This window comes from Convolutriloba macropyga, chromosome 9 (assembly GCF_964194025.1).
Source record: "Convolutriloba macropyga chromosome 9, txConMacr16.3, whole genome shotgun sequence".
Classification (NCBI taxonomy): Eukaryota; Metazoa; Xenacoelomorpha; order Acoela; family Convolutidae; genus Convolutriloba; species Convolutriloba macropyga.
Window position 1 is genome coordinate 55,250,523 of NC_134476.1, and position 27,116 is coordinate 55,277,638.

The 27,116-nt window shown below is 41.1% G+C and overlaps 1 protein-coding gene across 1 annotated transcript in view; it reads right to left on the reverse strand.

Annotated features, from left to right (window-relative positions):
- The window catches only part of LOC142345477 (uncharacterized), a 120,226-nt gene that overhangs the window by 16,110 nt on the left and 77,000 nt on the right, over positions 1-27,116 (reverse strand). The window contains exon 6 of the mRNA XM_075397540.1: positions 14,832-14,897. Within this exon, the coding sequence (XP_075253655.1) occupies positions 14,832-14,897 (66 nt within the window). The remainder of the gene's footprint in view (positions 1-14,831; positions 14,898-27,116) is intronic.

Here is a 27,116-nt window from a genome sequence, read left to right on the forward strand (position 1 = left end):
AATCCGGCCAACCGGACACCTGTGCAGCCTCAACCAGCCGACTTAATCGTTCCACCAGTGGAACCTGCCAGCAGTAGTCGACATCCACATCACCCCAGCAGCCAGTCAGTGCAATCCGGCCAACCGGACACCTGTGCAGCCTCAACCAGCCGACTTCATCGTTCCACCAGTGGAACCTGCCAGCAGTAGTCGACATCCACATCACCCCAGCAGCCAGTCAGTGCAATCCGGCCAACCGGACACCTGTGCAGCCTCAACCAGCCAACTTCATCGTTCCACCAGTGGAACCTGCCAGCAGTAGTCGACATCCACATCACCCCAGCAGCCAGTCAGTGCAATCCGTCCAACCGGACACCTGTGCAGCCCCAACTAGCCGACTTCAACGTTCCACCAGTGGAACCTGCCAGCAGTAGTCGACATCCACACCACCACAGCAGCCAGCTAGTGCAATCCGGCCAACCGGACACCTGTGCAGCCTCAACCAGCCAACTTCATCAATCCACCAGTGGAACCTGCCAGCAGTAGTCGACATCCACACCACCCCAGCAGCCAGTCAGTTCAATCCGTCCAACCGGACACCTGTGCAGCCCCAACTAGCCGACTTCAACTTTCCACCAGTGGAACCTGCCAGCAGTAGTCGACATCCACACCACCACAGCAGCCAGCTAGTGCAATCCGGCCAACCGGACACCTGTGCAGCCGCAACCAGCCGACTCCATCGTTCCACCAGTGGAACCTGCCAGCAGTAGTCGACATCCACATCACCCCAGCAGCCAGTCAGTGCAATCCGTCCAACCGGACACCTGTGCAGCCCCAACTAGCCGACTTCAACGTTCCACCAGTGGAACCTGCCAGCAGTAGTCGACATCCACACCACCACAGCAGCCAGCTAGTGCAATCCGGCCAACCGGACACCTGTGCAGCCTCAACCAGCCAACTTCATCAATCCACCAGTGGAACCTGCCAGCAGTAGTCGACATCCACACCACCCCAGCAGCCAGTCAGTTCAATCCGTCCAACCGGACACCTGTGCAGCCCCAACTAGCCGACTTCAACGTTCCACCAGTGGAACCTGCCAGCAGTAGTCGACATCCACACCACCACAGCAGCCAGCTAGTGCAATCCGGCCAACCGGACACCTGTGCAGCCGCAACCAGCCGACTCCATCGTTCCACCAGTGGAACCTGCCAGCAGTAGTCGACATCCACATCACCCCAGCAGCCAGTCAGTGCAATCCGGCCAACCGGACACCTCTGCAGCCTCAACCAGCCAACTTCATCGTTCCACCAGTGGAACCTGCCAGCAGTAGTCGACATCTACATCACCCCAGCAGCCAGTCAGTGCTATCCGGCCAACCGGACACCTGTGCAGCCTCAACCAGCCGACTTCATCGTTCCACCAGTGGAACCTGCCAGCAGTAGTCGACATCCACATCAGCCCAGCAGCCAGTCAGTGCAATCCGGCCAACCGGACACCTGTGCAGCCTCAACCAGCCGACTTCATTGTTCCACCAGTGGAACCTGCCAGCAGTAGTCGACCGGACGTTGTTGCAGCCTCCTCCAGTTAACTCCATCGTTCCGACAGTGGAACCAGTCTACAACAGCCGACCCTAAAGGTCACAAAATTGACCCCCTGACCCCCCAAAGGTCACTAAGTCAGTCACAAAGGTCACCAAAGTTGACCCCCCTGACCCCCCCCCCAAAGGTCACAAAATCCTTCACAAAGGTCAGCAAAGTTGACCCCCCTGACCCCCCAAAGGTCACCAAAATTGACCCGCTGACCCCCCAAAGGTCACTAAGTCAGTCACAAAGGTCACCAAAGTTGACCCCCCTGACCCCCAAAGGTCACAAAAGTCTTCACAAAGGTCAGCAAAGTTGACCCCTCTGGCCCACCAAAGGTCACCAAAGTTGACCCCCTGATCCCCCAAAGGTCACAAAATCCTTCACAAAGGTCAGCAAAGTTGATCCCCCTGACCCCCCAAAGGTCACCAAAATGACCCCCTGACCCCCCAAAGGTCACTAAGTCAGTCACAAAGGTCACCAAAGTTGACCCCCCTGACCCCCCAAAAGTCAGAGAATCCTTCACAAAGGTCAGCAAAGTTGAACCCCCTGACCCCCCAAAGGTCACCAAAATTGACCCCCTGACCCCCCAAAGGTCACTAAGTCAGTCACAAAGGTCACCAAAGTTGACCCCCCTGACCCCCCAAAGGTCACAAAATCCTTCACAAAGGTCAGCAAAGTTGACCCCCTTGACCCCCCAAAGTTCACCAAAATTGACCCCCTGACCCCCAAAGGTCACTAAGTCAGTCACAAAGGTCACCAACGTTGACCCCCCTGACATCCCAAAAGTCACAAAATCCTTCACAAAGGTCAGCAAAGTTGAACCCCCTGACCCCCCAAAGGTCACCAAAATTGACCCCCTGACCCCCCAAAGGTCACCAAGTCAGTCACAAAGGTCACCAAAGTTGACCCCACTGACCCCCCAAAGGTCACAAAATCCTTCAAAAAGGTCAGCAAAGTTGACCCCCCTGACCCCCCCAAAGGTCACCAAAATTGACCCCCTGACCCCCCAAAGGTCACTAAGTCAGTCACAAAGGTCACCAAAGTGGACCCCCCTGACCCCCCAAAGGTCTCAAAATCCTTCACAAAGGTCAGCAAAGTTGAACCCCCTGACCCCCCAAAGGTCACCAAAATTGACCCCCTGACCCGCCAAAGGTCACTAAGTCAGTCACAAAGGTCACCAAAGTTGACCCCCCTGACCCCCAAAGGTCACAAAATCCTTCACAAAGGTCAGCAAAGTTGACCCCCTGACCCACCAAAGGTCACCAAAGTTGACCCCCTGACCCCCCAAAGGTCACAAAATCCTTCACAAAGGTCAGCAAAGTTGACCCCCCTGACCCCCCAAAGGTCACCAAAATTGACCCTCTGATCCCCCAAAGGTCACTAAGTCAGTCACAAAGGTCACCAAAGTTGACCCCCCTGACCCCCCAAAGGTCAAAAAATCCTTCACAAAGGTCAGCACAGTTGAACCCTCTGAACCCCCAAAGGTCACCAAAATTGACACCTGACCCCCCAAAGGTCACTAAGTCAGTCACAAAGGTCACCAAAATTGACCCCCCTGACCCCCAAAGGTCACGAAATCCTTCACAAAGGTCAGCAAAGTTGACCCCCCTGACCCCCCAAAGGTCACCAAAGTTGACCCCCTGACCCCCCAAAGGTCACTAAATCAGTCACAAAGGTCACCAAAGTTGACCCCCCTGACCCCCCAAAGGTCACAAAATCAGTCACAAAGGTCCCCAAAGTTGACGCCACTGACCCCCGAGAGGTCACTAAATCGGTTACAAAGGTCACCAAAGTTGACCCCCTGACACCCCAAAGGTCACTAAATCGGTTACAAAGGTCACCAAAGTTGACCCCCTGACACCCCAAAGGTCACTAAATCGGTTACAAAGGTCACCAAATTTGACCCCCCCGACCCTCCAAAGGTCACAAAAGCAATCACAAAAGTCACCAAATTCGATTCCGAAACCATATCAATTTTGACAAAATGAAAACAAATTTGACGAGAAAGACAAAAGTCAATAACGGCAAGCAAAACATCAGTAGCACCGTCAAGCTTTTTAGACAGCGGTTCAAGACAACACAGTTGCTATTTCGAGAGATCAAAAAACAAATTTCAGATGATCTGGAACCTGAAATAATCTTGCAGACATATCAAGAGTTCAAAAAGCTCATGGAACAGGCTGAAATGCTCGTCGACATCATGACGCAGTCTAAAAAAACTCAAGCGGTAGAACCTCTCGAAGAAGCGGAAGAACTCACATCAATGAAAATTGAAATTATGCTATCCGTCAAACAGCACGAGATCACGAAGAGACAGTTCCGGTCAAGAGCAAGCAGTCGCTCATCAGTGCACAGCCGCCTATCAAATGCTTCCAAAGCTGAAAGTAGAAAGGAGATTAGAACTGATGCTAATCAACACAAGCACACTTTTGATGCAGCCCAGAACCAAGACAAAATCGAAGACGAGCCCAATAACTTTGTCAACTCGACCAACAGCGTCCTTTACGAGCTAAGAAATAGAAACATTCAAAGAGTTGTATTATCCAACGAGGACGAGCAAAACCAGGATCAAAAGCCAACCGAACCAGACAAAGCGTCACAACTAGATCAACCCGGAGTTTCTGACATTTTTCAGCTTCAAGGATCAGGCAATCATAATATAGCAAAAGAAAATCCAAAATCTTTAGTCTCTAGCCACCAGATAACTACGCGGACAAATCAAGATCCTCTGTTCGAAGCCTATAGGAGAACCAACCAGGCCAATTGGGAGCCCTCATACTACCAGTCGATTTTCCGTGCTGATCAACAACAGGAAAATCAATCTCTATCGAGACAAGAAGCCCCAAACAGACAGTCGGACAAAAAAGTTGACAATAGACCAAACTTGATCATTTCTCTGGATGATTCACCTACAAGTAGCGCCATGCCTCAAACAACTAACGAAACCTCAGCTCGTCCAAATAATAGCTCCAGTCTTTAACTAACAGAAAATTGCGTTCACGATATAAACAGCCTACTGCCGAATCAACAAAACACAATAGGGACTTAAGAGAATGGAATCATGAACATAAACACTAACAGTTATCAAGCGTTCTCACGCACTAGTTTTAATAGGACAAATCAGGTAGAATCCAACGACGGAAAGCCAGCTCCCCCCTTAACAACCAATTGCCCGCATTTCATCGGGAGCGAAGAAACAGGCAACATGAATCCAGTAAACACTTCACCACAAAGTAAAAACAGCTATCTGAAAACAAATCGGCCTTACATTACACCAGATAACGGATCAGCAGCTGCCATGCAAGGAAATTGTAGTGTGCCAGCCGAAACAAGAAGAAGCTTCGATACGAACCACAGCAAATTTGTTGCCCATGCAGCTGTGCCACATCAACAAAATGTTATCCCCAATAACTTCCAAAGCACAACGCACGGCCGTGAACACTTTTAAAACGCAATTGACCCAGGAAAAAATCCTGAAAACCTCGTAGAACAACAAGTCAACTACGCTACAACCCAACCAATCCTCAATGGATACTACGCGTATCCAGGAGAATATCAAAACTGCCAAAGCCACAGTCAACACCAGCCCTTCTTTCGAAATAACCACCGTTCGGTCAAGCTCCCAGACATTCGCGTAAATAAGTTTGACGGAGATCCACTTAACTGGAACGAGTGGTCTAGTATGTTTTCATCAATAATTCACAATAATCGTGACATCTAGGACAACGAAAGAATGAGCTACCTACAGTCCTTAGTCATCGGTTCGGCAAAAGAACCCATATCCGGATACTTGTGCAACCCAGGTTTTTATCACAAAGCGTTGTCAGAACTGGAACGCCGCTTCGGAAACCCTCAACGTGTTCTGTCAGCGTTAACCAAAGAACTAGAGTTATGGCAACGACCACAAGCAAGCGATCACGCGACTTTGATCAGCTATGCGTCCTTTCTACGCTAACTGGTTCAAACATTCAACGCCCATGGATTCCATGCCAACTTGAAGTCAACATACTTACTTCGGATAGCACGGGATAAATTACCATGGTCTTTGAAAATGAAGTGGAGCGAACACCTAGTGGATATCAACAGTACCTTCCCAGGACTAGAAGATCTCTCAAATTGGATGGATAGACAAGCCAGAGCTTGTGAACAGCTGCAGGACTCCGTTTCACTTCAAAATCAACCGAATGATAACGAAAAACAAGCTAATTTTAATAGGCGAGACAATAATAACCACCACAATGCGAATAACAACCATCAATCCAATTTCTCAAATCGAAACAAAAACAACAACAAAAGATTTGCCAACAGAAAATTGAACACGACCGGTAGTTTCAAAAACGGAAGCAAGCCAGTCAACAATTACAGTCACAATAATGTGCGACGAGACAATATTGGAGGAAAATCACAGTTTATGAACAACAACGGAAGTTCTACCTCGAACAACAACACAATTTCTGAAATAAATTCTTCTAACACTCAGCAAACTAAGAGCAAGAAATGCCCAGTAGATCAAGGAGATCACTACATTGGAAAGTGTTCTAAATTTTTGCAAATGTCACCATCTGAACGAAATTCGGAAGTGAAGAAAAGTCTGCTCTGCTACAACTGTCTAAGTCCAAATCACAATGCTAAAAATTGCCCAATCAAAACTATTATGTAGACATTGCTCACGCAAGCATCATTCAATACTACACGATAAAAACTATAGCACTAATCAGAAAACAAACATCACTCAACACGAATTACCCCTTTGCGAATCGTTCGAAGATTTAAATAGCGGAACAAAACCGCCAAGTTATACACCTGTCTTCCCGAGGAGAATCCGAAATCAGTTGCCAATGATACCCATCAAACTATTTGGACGCAACGAGCACTTCGAGTGCTACGCTCTATTGGACAGCTGCAGCACAATCTCATATGCTTTCGATCCAATGGTTACCAAATTGAATGCACCACAAACAAACTCGGAAACGAATCTGAACGTCTCAACAGCTTTCGGCGACTCTTCTATGGAAGCAAAGCTAGTACAGCTTGACATCGGGCTTTTCTGGAGCCAACGACCATTGTTTCGTCTAAACTACGTCTACTCAATAAAAAATTGGCACTTCGACGACGCGCCCGTGGCACAGTTAAATGAGGTATGCAGCAAGTACCCACACCTACAACACATCAACTTCCCGCAATTGGAAAACAATTGGAAATTCAAGTCCTGCTTGGAATTGACGCAACCCAGATCATCCTCGAGCGAGAGTTTTTGCAGTGACCTAAAAAACCCTATTTGCCATTCGCAGTCTACTTGGATTGACCATAACAGGTCCCATTAAATTTGACAATGACAAACCCGAAAAAACAAACTTTCTGTCAGATAGTTTTGAGGCTTTTGATAGGGAAATGACTTTTTCAACAGGAGATGATGAAGACCCTTTAACCGAATCCGTGACCAGTTTCTGGAAGATTGACACATCTGGAACAGAAAATGAAGACGAAATTTCCCTCTCCGAGAACGACCAAAGGGCAGTAGAAATACTTAACAACACAATGAGACATACAGGAGAAAGATATGAAATCGGTCTCCTCTGAAGAGAAAAAGTTTCCCTTGAGAACAATTACCCCGTAGCAAAAGCTCAAGTCCAAAGCCTTGACAAAAAACTTAAGAAAGACAAAGCATTGAAAGATATGCATCAGAAAACACTCGACACTGACATTAAAAAGGGATATGTCAAATCAGTGACTTTCAGTGACACTACACCCGATCGCGTCTGGTACCTACCACACCATCCCGTCACCAGCCCCAACAAACCGGGAAAGGTGCGCCGTGTCTCAAACGCTGCATCAACATTCAAAGAAAATTCACTGAATAGCAATCTTCTAACAGGACCCGATCTACTAAACAATCTTGTCGGGCTGTTACTTCGATTCAGAGAAAATTCTATTGCTATCACGGCTGATATTGAAGCCATGTTTATGCAGGTCGGCATTATAGAAACAGATCAACCCTCCATGAGATTTCTCTGGCCAACTGAGCGAAGTATAAAACAGTTCCAGTACACACGCCTAATCTTCGGCGCTCGAAGCTCGCCAACGACAGCCATTTATGTTCTTCAAAAAACTGCTAGCGATTTTTCACCAAACCGGGCCGTTAAGGATTTAGTATACAACAGTTTTTACATGGACAATTTTGTACACTCATTCGAGACCATTCAAAAAGCTAAAGAAAACGCAACTCTGCTCAAGAAAACGCTTTCGAAAGGTGGGTTCAATTTGACAAAATTTGTCTCAAATGAACAGTCCGCTATACAAGATTTTGACGACAGCAAAAAAACGACAAAGATTGTCATCGTGTACTCGGAGTTCACTGGAATAAGTCTGCTGACAGATTATTCCCCAAAAAACCATCAAAGTTCGACAACAACGGTAACAGCTATTCAATTAGAAAACTTCTGTCGCTAATCGCCTGTCTTTTTGATCCGTTCGTAAGCCCCGCTAGTAATTACACTCAAGATTATTCTACAGGATGTATGGAAAGAAGGACTGGCGTGGGATGACCCTTTGCCGCTCGAAAAATGGATTCTGATCCAAAAATGGCTTGACAAATATCAATCTGCACCGCCCATTGAATTTCCTCGCTGCATAAATCCCAAATTATCAGCAAGAAAACTGCATGAACTTCACATATTCAGCGACGCCTCACAACTAGCTTATGGAGCTGTAGCTCAAATCAGAACGTCTTCAAACAACGAGGTTTCATGCTCGTTTTTCGTAAGCAAAGCCAAGATTGCTCCGATCAAACAGCTCATTATTCCAAAAATGGAGCTCCAGGCCGCAGTTCTTGGAACCCGCTTAGCTCGGTTCGTTAAAACCCACCAAAATATCTTGTTCAAGGAAACCGTTTTTTGGTGTGACAGCACTGCAGTCCTAGCGTGGATTAAGAGCACGGATAAGCTTAAAGTTTACGTGGCCAACAGGGTGCGTGAAATTCAAAACAACTCTTCATCTGATAGCTGGCATCACATCAGTGGCAAGAATAACCCAGCCGATCACGTGTCTCGTGGTATTGATCCAGATGAGCTGCCTAAACTTTGGCTAACTCCACCTTCGTTTTTGTTTGAACCAAAAGACAGCTGGAACAATATAATCAGCGAGGAGAAAACAAACGTCACAACAATACAACAACCAGTAAAAGCAGTCATTGACGTCGAGAGATTCTCGAAGTGGACAAAGCTACTCAAAGCAACCGCACAAGTCTTTCGTTTCCTCAACATACTAAAAACGAAGAAAAAGAGAGCTCTCAATTGTACGGATATAGAGAAATCCGGAAATCACCTACTGCAAGCATCACAGCAAAACTCTTTCGGTACGTCAATCAACCTTCTGAAACAGAAGAAATCTCTTCCAGCAAAAGACAAACTTCTTCAGTTTTCACCGTTTCTCAGAGACAACACGTTGCGTGTTGGTGGCAGAACTAAAAGAAGTACATTGGGTTACAACACAAAACATCCAATGATTCTCAATGCAAAAGAATTCATAACTCGGCTGTTTTTAGTTAAATGCCACGAAATTTGTATGCATTTTGGGACTGAATACGTCAAGAACTATGTACAAGAAAACTTCTACGTGCTTGGTCTTCGTGACGCTCTTAGAAGTATCACCTACAAGTGCTTCGATTGCAGACGATTCAAAGGCCAAGGACTTCAACCACCAATGGCGGACCTACCCGAAATCCGATTTCCACAAAATCAGTCTCCCGTAGTTTTTACAAACGTCGGAATTGACTATATTGGCCCCCTTACCGTTATTCAGCGGACTAAAGATGAAAAAGCCTATATCTGCCTTTTCAATTGTCTTGTCACGAGAGCTGTGCACTTAGAAGTGACAGAAGATTTAAGGACAACCACTTGCATGACAGCCATTCGAAGATTCCTTGCAAGACGGGGACAACCCCGATTATTCCTGAGTGACAACGGCAGCAACTTTCTTGGAGCCAGAAAACAAATACGACGACAACCACTCCAGCTCGAACATGAGTTCATTAGACAGAAACTACTGAATCAGTCCGTTGAATGGCGTCTAAACCCTCCTTCTGCCCCTCACTTCGGTGAGGTGTGGGAGAGGTTCGTACAGATTGTAAAACGAGCTCTTCTTTTGAATTTAGGATCGGCAAAGTTGACCTGGGACACCTTCTCAACCATCGTCACCGAGACCGAAAGTCTAGTTAATGCAAGACCGTTGACACATGTGAGAAGTGATGTCGAAGACGAGGATCCACTCACACCTAATCAGTTTCTGATCGGTAGAACCTTTTCCAATGTACCAGCATGTGTCTTCAAAGAGAATCCCACCGTCCAGACGAAAACGTGGATACAAGCGCGGCAAAGACTAGAAGCAATCTGGAAAAGACTTTTGAGAGAGTACGTTCCGACTCTGAACGCCAGAAAGAAGTGGGCCAAACCCGAGGCCAAGTTGGAAGTCAATGATATTGTATGGGTCCTTGAAGAATGGACTCCAAGGGGGATATGGCCATTGGGACGCATGACAAGGACGTTCACCGGCCCCGACAAAACTGCTAGATCTTGTGAAATAAAAACTGCTTTAGGATTTTTAACTCGACCAGCGGTTAGGCTTGCACATATTTTTCCGAAACCAACCCCAAAAGGTTAGGAGGTTAGGTAACGTAGGCCCCGAGAATGTTATCGACGTCGATAATTCTTTTTGATTCTGACATACCATATTTTGCCGCAAAAACTTTGATTCCTGTGAAATTGTTTTGATAAGCCAAAAAATATACGATTGAACAAAGAGCACGTGTCGTGCTAAAGCCATGAAATAAAGGTAATCTTAACAAGCCCAAGTTTTGAACCCAAGTAATCTAAAGACGACAATAAGTCAGAGCCCCCCTATTGTCAAAAGAGGACCAGGACATTGTCATTTGAGCGTCCAAGTTTTCATATATGTCCCTAGCATGATATCCAAGAAATCATATTTGGACCATTCATGAAACAAAAAAAACATATGCATCTTTGATTGTTATTTTTTTCGTATCAGTAACCATGAGCATAGCGATTGCAGCCTTTTGAGAGTAGGTTTTATTTTTTGTATGATCTTTGTATGACTACCAAGAAATCATACAAATCATTTATGACCTAGTACGGTTACTAAGAATCATATATGACCTAGTACGAAATCCAAGAAAGTTGTATGATCGATGACCCGGGACGCCATTAGCTCTATAGAAAAGGAAAAGTTTCTATATGACGGGAGTCATTATGCCAAGTTAGAAGATTGAATCGAAAATCCGAAAAATTATGACATCGAGTGAGAATAAACTATAACATAAGAATTAAAAAAAATCCTAACTATTATTGTTCTGGGAAACGTTATCTCAGAAAAACAAAAAAATATAAAAGCATTGCGTCAGATTCCTTAAGTCAAACCGACAGCTGCACTTCTTATATAGTACTAAAATATTACTGTTATAAGCGCAATTTTTTTCGCAATAAAAACTAGTAAGAATAGCTTTCTTTCCCATAAATGAAGCTACGTCAAGTACAAGAGACACCGAGACACAAAAAATTGCCAGAGCCAAAATGTCCCAAAGAAATATTTTCCCCTGGACCCTAGCCATAACAGAACAGTCTGTCAAATTTGCACAACAAGCATCACTCAAATATTTCTTCGCACGACTACCGAACAAAAGAATAAGATCAATTCGATGGCCTTCCCCGAGCGATCAGATAATTTGCCAGTATTGCCGCTAATCATCGTCAACAATCAGAAAACTATCAATTTCCTCGTAGAGAAAATTCACCAAAAAATCCCCGGAACAAATTAATTTCATCTAAAGAAATATAGTAATTGGAGAGCAAACTCTGACCGTGGAATGATTTTTTTTATTTGGTGAATTTTATGAAGTTTTTCCTCAAGACCACATGATAATCCTCTCAATTGACCCATTAAATCAATTGCAAGATAATTTCCCGATTATTTCACGATCCAATTCAAATCAATGACTCTTTTAATTTACTCGATGACTCCATTTTTTAATTTTCATGTGCGTACCAAATAAAATAGTTCGATGTTGTGTTAATCTTTCGGTAACTGGAGCTAATCTCAGCATTTAATTGATGCCCAAGTATTTCGTTTTTAGGTAGTCACTCTGCACTTTTGGTAAAAACTTCCGTCTTTTGTCGCAATTCTTTCCCACCTGTTTTAGTGAATTGAATATTGCAGATTGGTCAATGAACTGCAAAAATTCTGTCAGAAATCCGAAAACGCATTGAGATTTAGGCAAATTTATTGGTGAGCCGCATCATCAAATTTTGACAACATTTACAACGATTTGAAGCTGATTGATTGATATAATAAAGGCAATAATGTGGGCTGCCACGTTTAAAGATTCTAACAAACTATTTCTAACAAACTAAAGTTCCACCATATGAAACAAAATTTCACTTCGACCAATTCTCCAGCTCTTGATAATAATCTATCAATCATTAAACAAAAACCCGAAAACTGATACGTGTGGTGTAACTAGCAACTGGGGGACTGTTTTAACAATGACAATAAATTTGAATGAATAACAAGGATTACGTTGTTATTTCAAAATATCAATATAACTGAATGCCTCAGTTTCAAATATTGTCATACTTTGTCCCACAAAACATCAGTACTGGGCCTAAATGACCGTTCTTATAACCGTTCTCTCACTTGAGATTGACACCTGCTAATTACATAAGTGATCATTGTATTATTTCTGATTTCAAACGTTTTGCACACGAATTTATCGACCGTAATTGGTTAAAGTATATTAAATAGTGTTACATGTGTTTCAAAAGACCCTTTTCTATAGTGAAGGAACTTCGCATGAAAACATCGATAAATATTAAAATCCGTTCTAATCTGTTTCGTATTTATTTTATTTTTATCAGGAATTCGGAATGGTTGGGAATATCGTTTCAATTTTTTTTTAAATTAACACTTCAGTGAGATAAACTGTTATGCTGAAAAAGTTAACTGTGGATCAAGAGACCAGGAAAAGTTTTGTTTCTGGCTCAAAGCAGCGGCTGAGGAAATTTAATAGCCCTGACTGGAGTTTGATTCAAGTCTATGTCGAGTTTTGACTTTTTTTCTACAATTCATTCTGACATGATTTTGTCCAAATATTTAAGATTTGTTTTGTATTGATCTAGTTTTGCTCTTTGTATTGCTCGTTATTTGCTATCTGTGTGATGTAAACCACTTATGGAAAATTTGAACGTTGTTTGTTTCCCAGGTTTTGGCCATAAACGAGCAGATTAGTGCACAATAAAATCCAGAACCTACGAAATTTAAAAGTTTTTGCTTGTGAAATTTTTCACTTCGAAGTTTTGAATTTTTAGGAAGATTTTAAAAATTGTTCAAGTTTTTGCATTACGGTTTTTAATTGCAAAATTAATTTTTCAATGTTACTAACCACGCAATGTTGGTTTTGAATTAGACACACTCGAAGAAGTCAAGCACACTTTCTCACATTCTCAAATTTTTCATATGTAAAATCCTGAGCACTTGTCTGAATTTTAGGTGGCATCCAAGTCCAAAAAATTTTTGATTAAACTCTGTGTGTTATTTTGTAGTTAGCTACTGGTTATTTGTCTCATATAGATAATGCCTCAAAAACTATGCAAGCCAATTCTTGTTTTTGCAACTCTCATTTTTTCTTTTTATAATTGTCTTTCGGGTTTGATAAAGATAAAAAATCTTGAAACATCTTACAAGATAAACTTTTTCTTGCAAGAATGTTACAAGAAAAATTTTCTCTTAATAGAGCCTTAGAAGATTAACTTCCTTCAAGAATCTTACGACAAAAAAAATCTTCAAGAACATTATTAGGTAGCCTTTTCTTTCAAAATTGTTTTTCTGCCTCCAGCACCTATATGAAAGTAAAAATATTTTGGCATCGACAAAAGGAAGCCAAAGAAAGAACCAGAGCATTAGAAATTTGTTAATCTAACGCATCAGAAAAAGGCCATTCGATTTTCATTTTTGAAAGTTTTCCTTGATTTTTTCATTGCTTTGTTTTCTGTTTTCTTGATTTTCCAGTTATTGTGCTTCAAGTTTCTTTGGTGAAGAAAAGGGTTCCTTTAGCAGCAAAATTAATTAGTTTTTTCTTCAAAAATGAGATCACTCACTTGACATAAATGTCAACTCTGTAACTGTATATGAATTCGGTTTTTTTTGTCTAGAATTTTTTGAACTCAGCTTTTTTAACGTGGTGTGTCTATTTGCAAGAGCCTTGCGAGATAAATTTTTTCTTGCAATATCTTGTTAGATAAACATTATTTGTAAGAATCTTGCAAGGTCCTACGAAATAAAATTTTGCCCTCGACTAAGCAACTATGTTGCTCTGTTCCTTAGTTGCAGTGCACAGAAAATCAATCAATAAAAACCGGGTTTCATATTAAAAAAATCATTTTTTAAAAGGTCCAAATTTTTCTCCTGAACTGTTTCGAATTATTTTTTTTGTAAGTTTTGAAGCATGAGATTTGAACGATGAGACTTAATGATGAAAACTAGTCTTGAATAGCTTCTTCTGTTTCGTTTTTTGCTAAATGTTCTACTCTTTGAGTTCAGTTCTAATTGTCACGTGAACGTCTTTATTAGTCAATTTGCCATTTTATTGTTTCATAATTTAGCAATTTTCTTTGCAGTACTTTTGGTCTGTTTGTGATGTTCATTCAAATTTTCAATTTTCTAAACATTCATAGCGACAGTTTTGTAAACTCCTTTTGTGCTTGATTCGCATTAGAGCAGCAGTTATTAGGCAAAACAATCAAAAGTGAACCACTAATATTGTCTAAGCAGTAAAAAAAGCGCATTGAACCCGTAAAGCTAACTTTTACATACCCCTTACATAATTTTGTTTAATTGATTTTTGGTTGTCGGGTCAAGCTAATGTCCGACCCATTAAGTCCTCATATTAGGTCAAACTATTTATTTAGCTCAAAATCTAACTTTTTAATTTTTGTTTTCTTTTTTCAAAGAGTGAAATTAATTAAAGAGTGAAATTCTTTATTCCCCATTTCTTTATTCCCCAATATTCAACTGAGATCAAAGAAGTTAAGGCCTATGCAGTAATCTTTCAACTGTTTTGCAGGATTTCGCATCAAATTTTGTATGTCGCATTGATTTGTAGTTCAATGGAAATTTTAGATGGCAATGAATGGGCCGGGAATCGGGTTTTCCATAGTTCCAACTTAACGTTATAACATTTTTCTGAAACGGACTTTTACTTACATCAACTCTCTCTTGGTTGTTGTCCGCTGTAGATTGGGCGCTCTTGGCACCAGATTGAGCAATGTTCTAAAACGAAACAGGACCAATTCAGGTTGAGTTGTCTTTGGATAAAATTATAGAATCGAGCGAGGAGGCTCGTTAATTTGCGTTCGACATGATGTTACGACCCGAGCAAATTTTTACTTGATTGTCAACCAAATGAAGAGATAACAAAAATAGATGTATGAGTTTACAAAAAGTTACAAAACATAACTACTAATTGAATTACATAATGACATGCCTCATTACAGCGATCACAATATCCGCGCAATTATAAAGACTACAAAAAAAATAAACAAGAAAACAAGCAAAAAGAAAAATTTCAGGCAAAAACTCAATATCTAAATTTAAAAGCACCTAGTAACGACGTCAAATGCAATCAGATGAAACCTTAACTAAATAAATTTACTTTTTCTTAACCCCACAACAGATAAAATTTTTCCTTAATGGGACCAGGTAACAAGCCGACACAGAGAAGAAAAAATGAGGCAAAATTCAAAAATCAATCAACATTTCTTGAACCAAATAATTTCAAAAGTCCTGAAAATCGTTAGCTTATAACGATATAATTATTGATAAATTTTCATTTTGAAACCAATTAGACCTGTCATTGCTTAGACTAAGACATATGAACGGACTAAGGATGCAGAATAACTCAAAAAATTACAAACAATTTGCGAAAACACAAATTACTGAAGCAATTAATATCATTAGCTATTATCTGAAAATCAGGTGTTTTATTTCAACTTTTATTGATAATAATTCAGCTAAAAATAGTTGACGAAAAGAGCAAAAAAATAAAAAGTTTGAAAAATCATTGAAAGACTATTCGCTATAAATTTGTAAGACTATTTGCTATGAACCCGCTGCTTTGGGTGAAATCATCTGTTCAATGCTGAATGACAAGCTTATGAGACCGCTCAGCTTTTCGCGGCTACCTGAAGAATGAAAAAAAGCAACAACAACAACAAATTTAAAAAAATGAAATTGAGCGAGAAAAGTATCGAAGCCCTTAGAAAGTAAACCTTCGTAAAAAGGTTTTGTCGTCCATTAATTTTTAAAAAGCATCAATTTTCTTCGGTTTTTCAAAAATATGGCTTCAATAAATAAAAAAATATGAACAAATACAATAAAACTACGACATTTTTTTAGAAAAATCGTAGTATCAACGCCATTAAATTCAATAGGTTTCAACAGAAGCCAATAAAAACGCATTATTAAGCCCTAATGGGACAACCAGGACATTTTTCATTCATAGGTCATCAATAAGACATTACAACAAGTCATTGACTATGTAAAAAAAGAACATCACAGGCAAAATCAAAAAACTCAGTAGAAAAGTGCGAGAAGAAAGTGTCGATGCCATTAAAACCATAACATTTTTCTCAAATTTTATGTTTGATCTATTGGACGTCTCCTACAAATCAATGGTAACCAACAATTTTAGGATAATGTGGTAAGATTTCAAAAGGCGCCAAAATTACGAAAAATATATCCAGAAATTTAAAAAAAAATTGAAAACTCGTGCTTCGAAATTTTGAAGAAAATAGTTAGAAGATAAAACCGCTAAATAGATACATTTTGGTTGAATAGAAAGAAAAGGGATGCTGCCGTTACTGAGATTGACTAACAGTTCACGAAATAAAGTTTATGAGTGATTATTAACAAAAAAAAATATTTTCGAAATCTTAGCAGTCTTTAGCTGTCCTGAACTCAAAGCGCTGAAAATTTTCACTTAATGCTCATTGCGAAACCCATTGCACTTTTAGTCTACGAGTTTAAGCCAATGGACTTCAAAAATTTAGTACACTTCAAAAAGAAAACCAAGACTTCAATTAAAATTAAGAAAACCCAGACTCAAATCAAAACAAAGTTAGCGATTCCTTTAAAAAATTTTTTTTGTTCAGTGGGCACCATTGGACTGTAAATGAGGCTGGTCATCAAGGGAACCTCAATGTGAAAAGTGATTAGTCTCTAGGTGACTTAAAAAGATGAAAAATTTCTAAAAAAGAGCTCTTAATTAGAGTTCAATTTTTTTTGATGGTAAACTTCCCCAAGAGACCAGAACTATTCTTTTTATCGCCTTTCGCCTCATAGGAACAAAAATGATTCATAATATGGCGTCAATTGTAACTTTGAATTACAATTTTTTAGCAAAAATCTTAAAATGAAGAAAAATTACACTAAAAGTGAACAAAATTATGCCAAATACCCTGTGTTCAAACAAAACTTCAATCCCATTAACTCCTAAAAAAACGGAAAATCAAAAAACCTTTTTTCGAGGTCTACGCTGGACAAGTTTTTGAATGAAAAAACTCACATTTCTCTACGATGAATATATCGATTGCCCAAAACTGTCTGAAAAAAAAGCCATTGAGTATACAGTTCCTAACCACAAATGTGGGTTCGGAACAAATATTTCATACAGGATGTTTCGTACTCTACCCTGACCATTCAAAGTTTCTTTTTAAATGTGTGGAGGAAAAATGATTGCGTTTTTGATCGATGATGGTCTACAGCGCATCAAAATTTCTATAAATAGCGCTTGAAAGAGCTTCAGGACAATCTTTTATTTAAAAAATTACGCCAATTCTGCAACGTCCATCTTGCAACGTCAAAAATAATGGATTTTCGTTACTCTTGGACAGTATTTGCACATACACAAATTACTGTTAGTTTGACCTTTACAAAATCTGTACTTTGACAAAGAAACAAGACTGCTTGCGCGAGTCTGTGAGTAGCACAGAGTGTTCCAATATGCCTCACAAAGCTGTGAATCATTTTCGTTTGTTGTCTGTGAAAAAAACTATTGGTGGATTATCCTAAAAGACTCGTAAACTTCCTATGGAGAACTGGACACAATTTTTCTACTTCCAGAAGCTAGTATCAAAATGATAGAGAAAATTATCACTGAAATCCCCTCGCTTATTCAAAGTTAGTTTCCCTGAAAAATGCTCATAAAACAAAATCATTTTTTTTCAGAAAAAACTCGTGTAATAAATCTCCATTTTTTTAAATAATTACCTAATAATCATTGTTTGTTTGCATTCACACAATCAAATAATTTTTAACTGCTCCAATCCAAAAGAAGAAATGATGTAGTATTTTGTATTTAGAACAGTTTAGTAGTCGTAGAAACACTACAATCCGAAATCTTAATATGAAAGGTTTATTTTTGGGGAAAGGTTCTCTTCAAAAGTTACTCACGCTGTCACAAGTTCTTGCTCTATCTCCGGCTAGGAAATAACTCAGCTGCTCAAAATGTGAAATAGTATAATCCACTGGTATGGGTTAACAAATTCTGGAATGAATTAAACAAATTTGAAGCACTGAAAGATAAGTTCAAATTCCCAGAATCTCAATCGAATCAATCAAGGAAAGTAATCTTTCCTGAATACCAGCCTAGTATTTGGCTCTCGCTATTCTATCTTCTATCCTTCTTTTCTCAAGAAGGACCAGCTCTACGACGGAATCCGTTTTCTCTCTTTTTACATAAGTTTTAACTGCTCTACGAAATCGTAGTAAATATACTCTATTTTATACTCCAATATTACCATGACTAGCAGCAGTGAGTTAATCTTTCTTAGAAACTACTTGAACCACATTGTAATGAAGAGCGCGAAGAACGAATCTGTTCAAAACACTGCTAAGCACTACGGCCAATGTACCTTTCTTTCGTAAAAATTGTTTTGACTTCTCATGAACAATCAACTGACCCAAACCAATTTTTTATATAATGCTGATTTGTATTCAAGCAATTCAAACTGAGCAAAGGCAGTATCAGAATTCTGAAGCTACCAAATAATCAATTGATTTTGCCTTTTTTGGATATTTAAAGTCCCCTCAATGTATCTACAAACAATCCACAAAACTGTCAACAAAGAGTTTTAACAAAGTTTGTACTTGCTCTCTGCCAAGTTTGATCAGGGTAAGGTATATACCTGATAATAACTAATTTTTCTAAACTTGGTCCCCCTCATACAAAGTGAAGTTATCTTGCCCCCTCCATCTCCTTTCACGTATTGAAATCGCATATCCCTGATGCTGAAAAGCCGGATTGCTATCCCTGAACTTGTTGCTTGCAGCGGGATTTGGCATGTTTGATCTAGAGGATAGGCAGTTGCATATCAAATAAAAAACAGAGAACTGCAATTCTACACTCGCCCCTTCTACAGTATTGTTCTCCCGAATAATTGCCAGTAAGTTTAAGCCATCTCACCGTGATGTTCATGCTAACACTTTTTTCCCGGGTGTCTCATGTTTATCGCGTTCTAAAATGAGTTACTAGAATTTCGGGATCAAATCAGTCCTATTCCCATCAAAAATAGAGTTTTAATTAACGAAAACGTCATCCTCGCTGGAAACGGTCTTAACTTCCCAAATTTCACCTCGCTCTGAATTTGACCATGGCTTCATAATAGAAACAGTAGCTACTGAGCCTTAGTGAACTGACACTTTACTCAACCACAAGCGGCTGGAAGGAACATTCTGAGTCGTCTTCCTGCGCTAAAACCCCGGAGACGGTCGACTAATCCTTCAATAGAAAGACCCTCAGCTCATGCAATGGGCACTTCCACACTCCAGAAGCACATATTCTCTGTCTACTCGCAGCTCTATTGCTTGGGTAAGCACTCGAATTATTTTGAGCCGCAGCATAGAACCCAGCATGACTGAGGTCCACACCATTGTTCATCATCCAAAAACTTGTCTGGATGTCATGAGGGAATATGGGGTAGTTAATCAGGTCCAATATAAATATCTATGAGAGGTCTACTTACTTAAGTTAACTTTAGCAAGTAAGATCAACTGTATCTCACGGTAGCATGAAAAAACTAAAATGATTTTTTTCTTTTTGTTCGTACCTTACGCGCTCCACGCTTTGCCTCTCTCGGTTCTTTTTATTAGTGTTTAATGAGGTTGCACAATAATTATTTTAAGGAACAAACAACACGTGCCTCTTTCAAATTCTATTTTAGAATTCGCTTACTGATGCAGTATTTCAACTTTAAACAGTTCATTTGTTTTACCACAGAAACTAATCAGAAATCACTAACGTCAATTACCGCTTTTCAGAGTTTTTTGTTGGGAAAGAATTTTCTAACGTCCAGCTCCAGGAAAGCCTATCAAATGTTTTTGATTTTAATCTTATTATCGCTCAAAACTTGGATGACTGCTTACCGTTCAGCGCAGCTGAGGCCCAGGAGTTTTTTATTCTGATTGACTGCCTAGTTTATTCTGGTCAATTAGATAGTTCGTGAGATGTCCAACGATCATTAGGAGATCTAATACCACGAATAGTACTCCATTATCGAAGAAGGCAGTAAAATATTATCCAAACCCTTTCTACACTCAGAGCCTAACTTCCTAGTCTACTTCTGTATTGTTTTTGTATTACTTTCTATCACTCCTTTTTCTATATAATAGAAGTATTTTTAGCTTTCCTTTTTCCTGTTATTCGACGATCAACTTGACGGTCGATGTAACTTTGCGATCCAAAGGAGAGACCATAGGGATCTTTATTATACAGTTAAGACTAAATATAAGATATTTACAATGAAGCGCAACACGGTTTTCTTGTCTGTCCAATGGTTGCAGGGGTTAAACTGTCCTTTAAAGACCCATACTACTCCATTGAAATATCTCATCTTCAGTTGCCGCGTTGTTTTGAGAGATGACTTGGGAGAGCGCTTCAATCCTATGGTCTATATACACTGCGGTAAAGTGAGCAAGTACAACCCTTGTTAAGACTAAATTAAATAGGTGAAGAATGCCTACCACACAGAAAATCAGGGAGTCACTTCCATCTATTTTAATTTATAATTGATTCACTCTAAGTGTCGTTAGTAATGGCCGAAAAGTGTTAAAACGTTTGTTAAGTTTTTAGTGGACCTAATATTATGCTGCAGTGGACGTATTTTGGGCTCCCTGTCTTCCCACTTGTATCGGCCTATGCCTGGGTCCTCTAAAAAACTTTGGATCTGAAAACCGTAGTCTACTTCTTTTTTTCGGGTACCAAGCGTCGCCTTCTTACAAGTAAGGTTAGAGCAAGTTGTAGTGTAGTATTCGCCAACTTCAGAGTTGCCCCGGTTTTGCTACCTTCGTTAACTTCTGATATTTGTTCCAAGACCACAAATGGACCCTCACCTGGAAGATAATCTTACGAGAATTCCGCTTCTGTTTTGAGTAGAAGCACACATTCTCCTGTTTTTCGTATGGCTGACCAAAATTTTTATTGTACTGATCTTTTTGCCGTCCCTGATTTACACCTAGGGGTTCAGTAACTGATCCGTGAGCCTCTAGAAATTCAAGTAACAAATCTCAGAATCTCAGAATCACTTCATAGGGTGATTTTCGATAAAAACAAGTCTATGAGATAATGACATTCCTGTCCATAGAAAAGGCAAGGTTATAGGGGTTTGCCTACGTTGTTCTAGGGATTGTCGTGTTATAGATGAAACCCAAGTAAGGTGACAAGTCATCCAATGTTTGCGGATTGTCCGAACACTACTTCGAGATCACATGAGCAAGCACTCTTTTTTTGTCTCTCCACTTAACCGTTGCCTTAAGAATATATTGTCAGGTTTTACTTTTGTTAATTTTTGACAGTTTGCAAATCCCTAGCATGAGCTCGCTCCCGAAGTTTTTTCCCTGGTTCGTGTGGAGTACGTCAGTTGCACCAAAACGAAGAATCCAGTCTTCTACAACCTCCCTGGCTGCATCAGCTGCTTCTGTTCCCCTCAGCGGAACACTGCTCACATGCTTTGTGAGCAGATTGGTCATTACTGTCATCTGTTTGGCTCGCGAGGCATTGGCCATTGTAACAGGTCCCATGGTATTTGCCACTATAGTATGAAGCCGTCGTCCAGAATTGAATGGTGCCAGTCCTCTGATTTTTTTCCACTCAGCAGTAGTCCTAGTTGCACATATTAGGCATCAGGTCAGCTTACGTTTGACATCCTGTCTCATAAGTGACCACCAGAGGCTTCAACAAATCGTTCCCGGCGTTTCTTCTTTTGCAAAATGTCCCCCACTGACTGAGAATTTTTGCAACTGATCCAGAATTTGCTTCCGGCCTACCACTGGAAACCCCGTTTGCGAACTTAGGGGGTTTTCCATCCCAGCAAAACCATTGCCACTAGAGGACGCCTCTTCTCAGAGTGAATCTGTTCAATTTGGATGCCAACACTTCGTGCACAATCTGTACTGCTTCTTCCCGAATTACTTAGTTTGACCCAAACCTTCCAGTGTCCTCTCCGGGGCTTTCAGAAAGCCACACAACAACTCTGCTAATACCTTAATCCTGCATCCCCCTGCTAATTTTTTTTTACATCAGGCGTTTGTCTAGTCGAAGTTTCTGCTTGTCCAACAAGCATGTCTTCCTCCAAGTTCAAACTACTGCCTTCTGTCTCTTCTCTGGCCATCGCACAGGATTAATGTGTTTGGGCCAAGGCCAATTCGAGGGAAACAAGCTCAGGGCAACTGATCACTAACCTTTCTTTTTCTCCCAGAACCCAGTCAAATTCCTCAAAAATTTGTCTTGAAGGCCCGTGAGCGTAACCGCGCTTAATTCCTGCTCAGTGCAAGTTAAATTGGTTTCTTGAAGCTTTTGAATCATCCTAATTGTCATCCCATCTGCGTCATGTCAAAACGTTCGTTCGTAATCTTGCTTGGTTGGTTCTCGAGACAAAAGGAACGCCCAGACGATATGATCGGTACCACTTCAAAGCTTGTATCACCGCCAGGGTCTCTCTTTTAGTGGTAGAGTACATCATGTCCGTTCGGCTCAGGGCACGTTATGAATACACCAAGAATTGATCCACACCATTGACTTCGTTGGAAAACAGGGCTCCAACACTCTTCTCACATTACTGGCGTCGGTGTCTGCAATAAAGAGCTCCTGTAGTTGGTGTAATGGAGAACGGGGGAATACTCTAGCGGTAGCCTCAGCTGGTCGAAAGAAACTTGCTGAACCGACTTCCATTCAAACCCTACGTTTTTCTTGATCAGATTGTGGAGGATTTTCGAGATGCATGTAAAATCCTTAATGAACCTTTGATAGTAACTGGCAAATGCAAGGAAGGAACGGACGTCTTTTCGAGGTTGGGAGATAAACATTCGACACCAATGACATGGCCTACGTACACTACTTGCCTCTGGAAAAGGTGACACCTCTTCGGCTTCAGTTTTAAATTTGCATTGCATAACGTTAGGAACAGTTCGTCGGGATGCTTTACGTGATTCTCTGCCGTCTTGCTATATTTTAGAACGTCGTCCAGAAAAGTGGGGTTCGTATTGTAATGGTTCGTCTGAAAGAACTCGTTAACAAATTGTTGAAAAGTTGCGAGGTAATTTGATTGAGTAAATTGCATTCTGACATAATCGTACAAGCCTTCGTCTGGCGTAACAAAAACATCTTGCACTTGTGATCAGCGGCTACGGGAACCTGCCTAAATCTATTTGCCAGGTAAACAGAAGGGAAAACAGTGTTACCTCTCTGGGCTTCAAACGCTTGCGCCCTCTCAGGGATTCAAACACTTGCGTCTCAGGGCTTCAAGCACTTGCGCGATGTCAAAGGAGTAAGAGAGATATCCTTCGCTGTGACATCGTTCAATTTTCTAAAGCTACGCAGAACCTCCAGCTCTAGTCTTTCTTAGCTTTTGGATTTCTTTTTAATTATGGGTAGTATCCTAGCTGCGGAGGCTTTATGCAGCGACAACTTGATAGGATTACTCTGTTCGCCGTATAAATTCATCCTTACTACTCAGAGGCGGAACCTCTGGACTCACAATTTTCTGCTCGGACTGAATTTCATTTTTTGTCGGCATCAAATCCTATGTATTCATTACACTAATCGTGATCATCATAGATACTCCCGGAGGCCATCATAAACTCAACTTGGTCTTTTTTCTTGCTAGCTTTTTCAAGGATCTGATTAACAACTTTGTTCGTTTTGGTTTTTGAATTGGGGTTTGGTTTACCCACTATTTCCCACTGTTCAAGGGAACTAGAGTTGACTCTACTGGGGTCATCCACAATCTTTTTGTCTACAAATCGTACACACAGTTATGTTTTTCTACATCCCTGAGTCAAAGAATCAATTCTGTTTTGAAAACATCAATTATGAGATATTCGCATCATCATCGAAGCAAACTCATTTTGAGATGAATTGTGGCTGACCCTGAAACATTCGCGTACCGTCCCTCAGCTGTTTCCAGAAGTCAACAGTATTGTGTCTGTTTTCTTGGTTTGTTAAGTTGCTCAGAAGTGGACGATCTTATCATGTTATTCGAAGCTCCTGTGTCCACTGAAATGTCTATTTGAGTTCCATTCACCACCCTGTGAACGCGATGCTTTCAGTTTGTCCATCTGGTTCTCCTTTTATTTCAATTTAAGGTCATGGAAACGGTGGTTCATGAAGTTTGTTGACTGCTTCTACGCTGGTTGACGGGTTATATTTGTTAGTTACATCACATTCCTTTTCCTGCGGTACAAAGCTCTTCTTGAGTTCCAAGAGGTTTTTGGTCCGTCCCATTTTAAATGCTTTTGTTTGGATTCGTTTTTGGGCGTAAGATACCATCTGAGAGCACTTGAAGCATTGAACGCCATGTTGTGAACTGCTTGTCTGCTTTCTGTCCGTGTTGGCGAAGTTTTGCTTATAACGACTGTTTTCGGGGTAAAGAACGAATAAATGACGGATTTTTCCAACCTATCTACCGCGGCTGTTTTTGGAGGTTCAGGGATAACGGAATTAAGAAACCAGTTCTACATCTCTTACATCCCTTTGACCATATCTGCTTGCATCTTCACCTGCATCTCCATCTCATCCGTGTCCGTCTTCTTCGAGTCAATCTCCAAGCGGTCACTTAGAGCTTCAGCACGTTTTCTCACCTCACACTGGTCTGCCAGTTAAAAGTATCCGTGGTTGCCAACCACCTGCGTTGCTTCAATCTGAATCCTCGACTGATTGCATCAATATTAAGGGCCCTATCAACTTCATCATTGAAATTGTTGAGCTCCTCCTGAAGAGCAATTCTTGTAACCTAAGAACAAACATCCAATCAATGAATTATCCTCAGTTGGTGTTATCTCTCGTGTCTGCGTTCATTCTGGCAATAGCAATCTCTTCTGGAGAACTTGCGAAAGTCGTCTTGCTCAACTTGCGCCGAGTTGTTGAAGTCTGTTTTAGCTGATCTGGGATTCCTGAGGGGTAACATCCTCGGCCGCAAGTACTTCATTATCCTCAATAGTGTTTGAGCTGGGCGGTCTGGCTCTCAGACGCGGTAGTGCCGAGACATGTCTTTGAATTCCTGCATCGTGCAACCGACCACAAGAGTTGGTATGGTGCTTCGAGAAATCTCATCGGTCCGCCATGTTTGTCCATGAGGTAGAAAAGTAAATCAATCCAGAAAAACCAGTCGGGAAACAGCAATGACTGGGTGTTTCTCGGTCCTGCCAGCCGGGTTGTTAACTGCCAACTGGTTTTGAGCCATGACCACAGCCCTCGCAAAAAGCTGTTTCTCATTCTCATTAATCGTCGATTGTGCCTGCTGAGCTTTTCTGTCGTGAACTAGACTTCAGCTGTTCTCCTCGCTTGAGCGTTATGTAAATTTACCTGAAGAAGGAAAACTCGCACAGCAGCTCCACTGTACAATTTCGTGTTTAGAAAAGGTAAATAGTCGGAGAAGCACTACCAACCGACAACACAACACGAAAAATTTATTCTTAGTTGAAAGGTTCTCCTCAATAATTACTCACGATGTCCACACCTCTCGCTCTGTCTCCGGCTATGAATTAACTCAACTGCTCGAAAGAAATTGGTATAATACGCTGGTATGGGCTGCCAGTTTCAGGAACGAATCCAACACATTTTACGCACTGAAAGATAAGTTCAATATAAACAATCCATTTGAATATTAATTAAGATCCCACAATCTCAACCGAGTCAATCAAGCAATGTTATCGTTCTTTAATATCACCCTAACGAATTTCTTGTTCTTGGCTCTCGATATTCTAGTTTCTTCATTCTTCTCTCAAGAAGGCCCAGTTTTAATTTACGACGAATTCCGTTCCTTAATATCTCTCTTTAAACTCAAATATTACAGCGAATAGCAGAAGTAAGTTTCTCCTTCCTAGCAACTGCTCGATTCACCACGTAATAAAGAGTGCAAACAACAGAAATTGTATATTTGTTAGTTATATCTCATTCGTTTTCCTGTGGTCTAAAGCGTTTCTTGAATACCAAGAAGTTTCCGGTCCCTCTTAGTTTAAATGGTTTTGCTTGGTTTCGCTCTTGGGCGTAGAGTCCTATCTCGGAGCACTTGAAGCATTGAACACCAAGTCGTGAACTGTTTGTCTGCTTTGTGTCCGTGTTGGCAAAGTTTTGTTTATAACGACTGTTTTTGGGTAAGGATTGAACACACGTCAAATTTTTCCACCCTAATCTACTGCGGCTAGTTCTGGTTGTCCAGGGATAACGGAGCTAAGAAAATGGTTCCACATTTCTGTCCTCAGTTCGACCATATCCGCTTGGTTCTTCATCTGCGTCTCCATCTCATCCATTTTCGTGTTCTTCGAGTTAATCTCCAAGTGGCCACTTTGAGCTTCAGCATGTTGTCTCACCTCACACTGGTCTGCCAGTTGAAGGTACACTGTGGTTGCCAACCACCTTTGTTGCCTCAATCTGGATCGTCGACGGATCGTATCAATATTAAGGGCCCTATCAACTGCATCAGTGAAAATGTTTATCTCCTCCCGAAGAGCAAATCGTGTTGCCTAAGATCAAACAGCCCATCAATGAGTTGTTCTCGGTTCATGTTATATCCCGTGACTGCGTTCATTGTGGCATTAGCTATCTGTGCAGGAGAACTCTCGAAAGTCCTCTTGCTCAAATTGGGTCGAGTTGTTGTACTCTGTTTTAGCTGTTCTGGGATTCCTAAAGTGTGACATCCTCGGCTCCAAGTGCCTCATCATCCTCAATAGTGTTGGGTTGTGTGGTCTGGCTCTCGGATGTGGTATTGCTCCCGGGGCATGGCGTTGAGCTCCTGCATCATGCAACCGAGTAGAAGTGTTAGTATGGTGCTTCTAGAATTCTCATTGGTCAGCCATGTTTGTCCTTGAGGTAGAAAAGTAAAGCCATCCATGAAAACCAGTCGGGAAACAGCAATGACTGGATATTTCTCGGTCCTGCCAGCCATGTTGTTAACTGCCAACTGGTTTTGAGCCATGACCACAGCCTCGGCAAAAAGC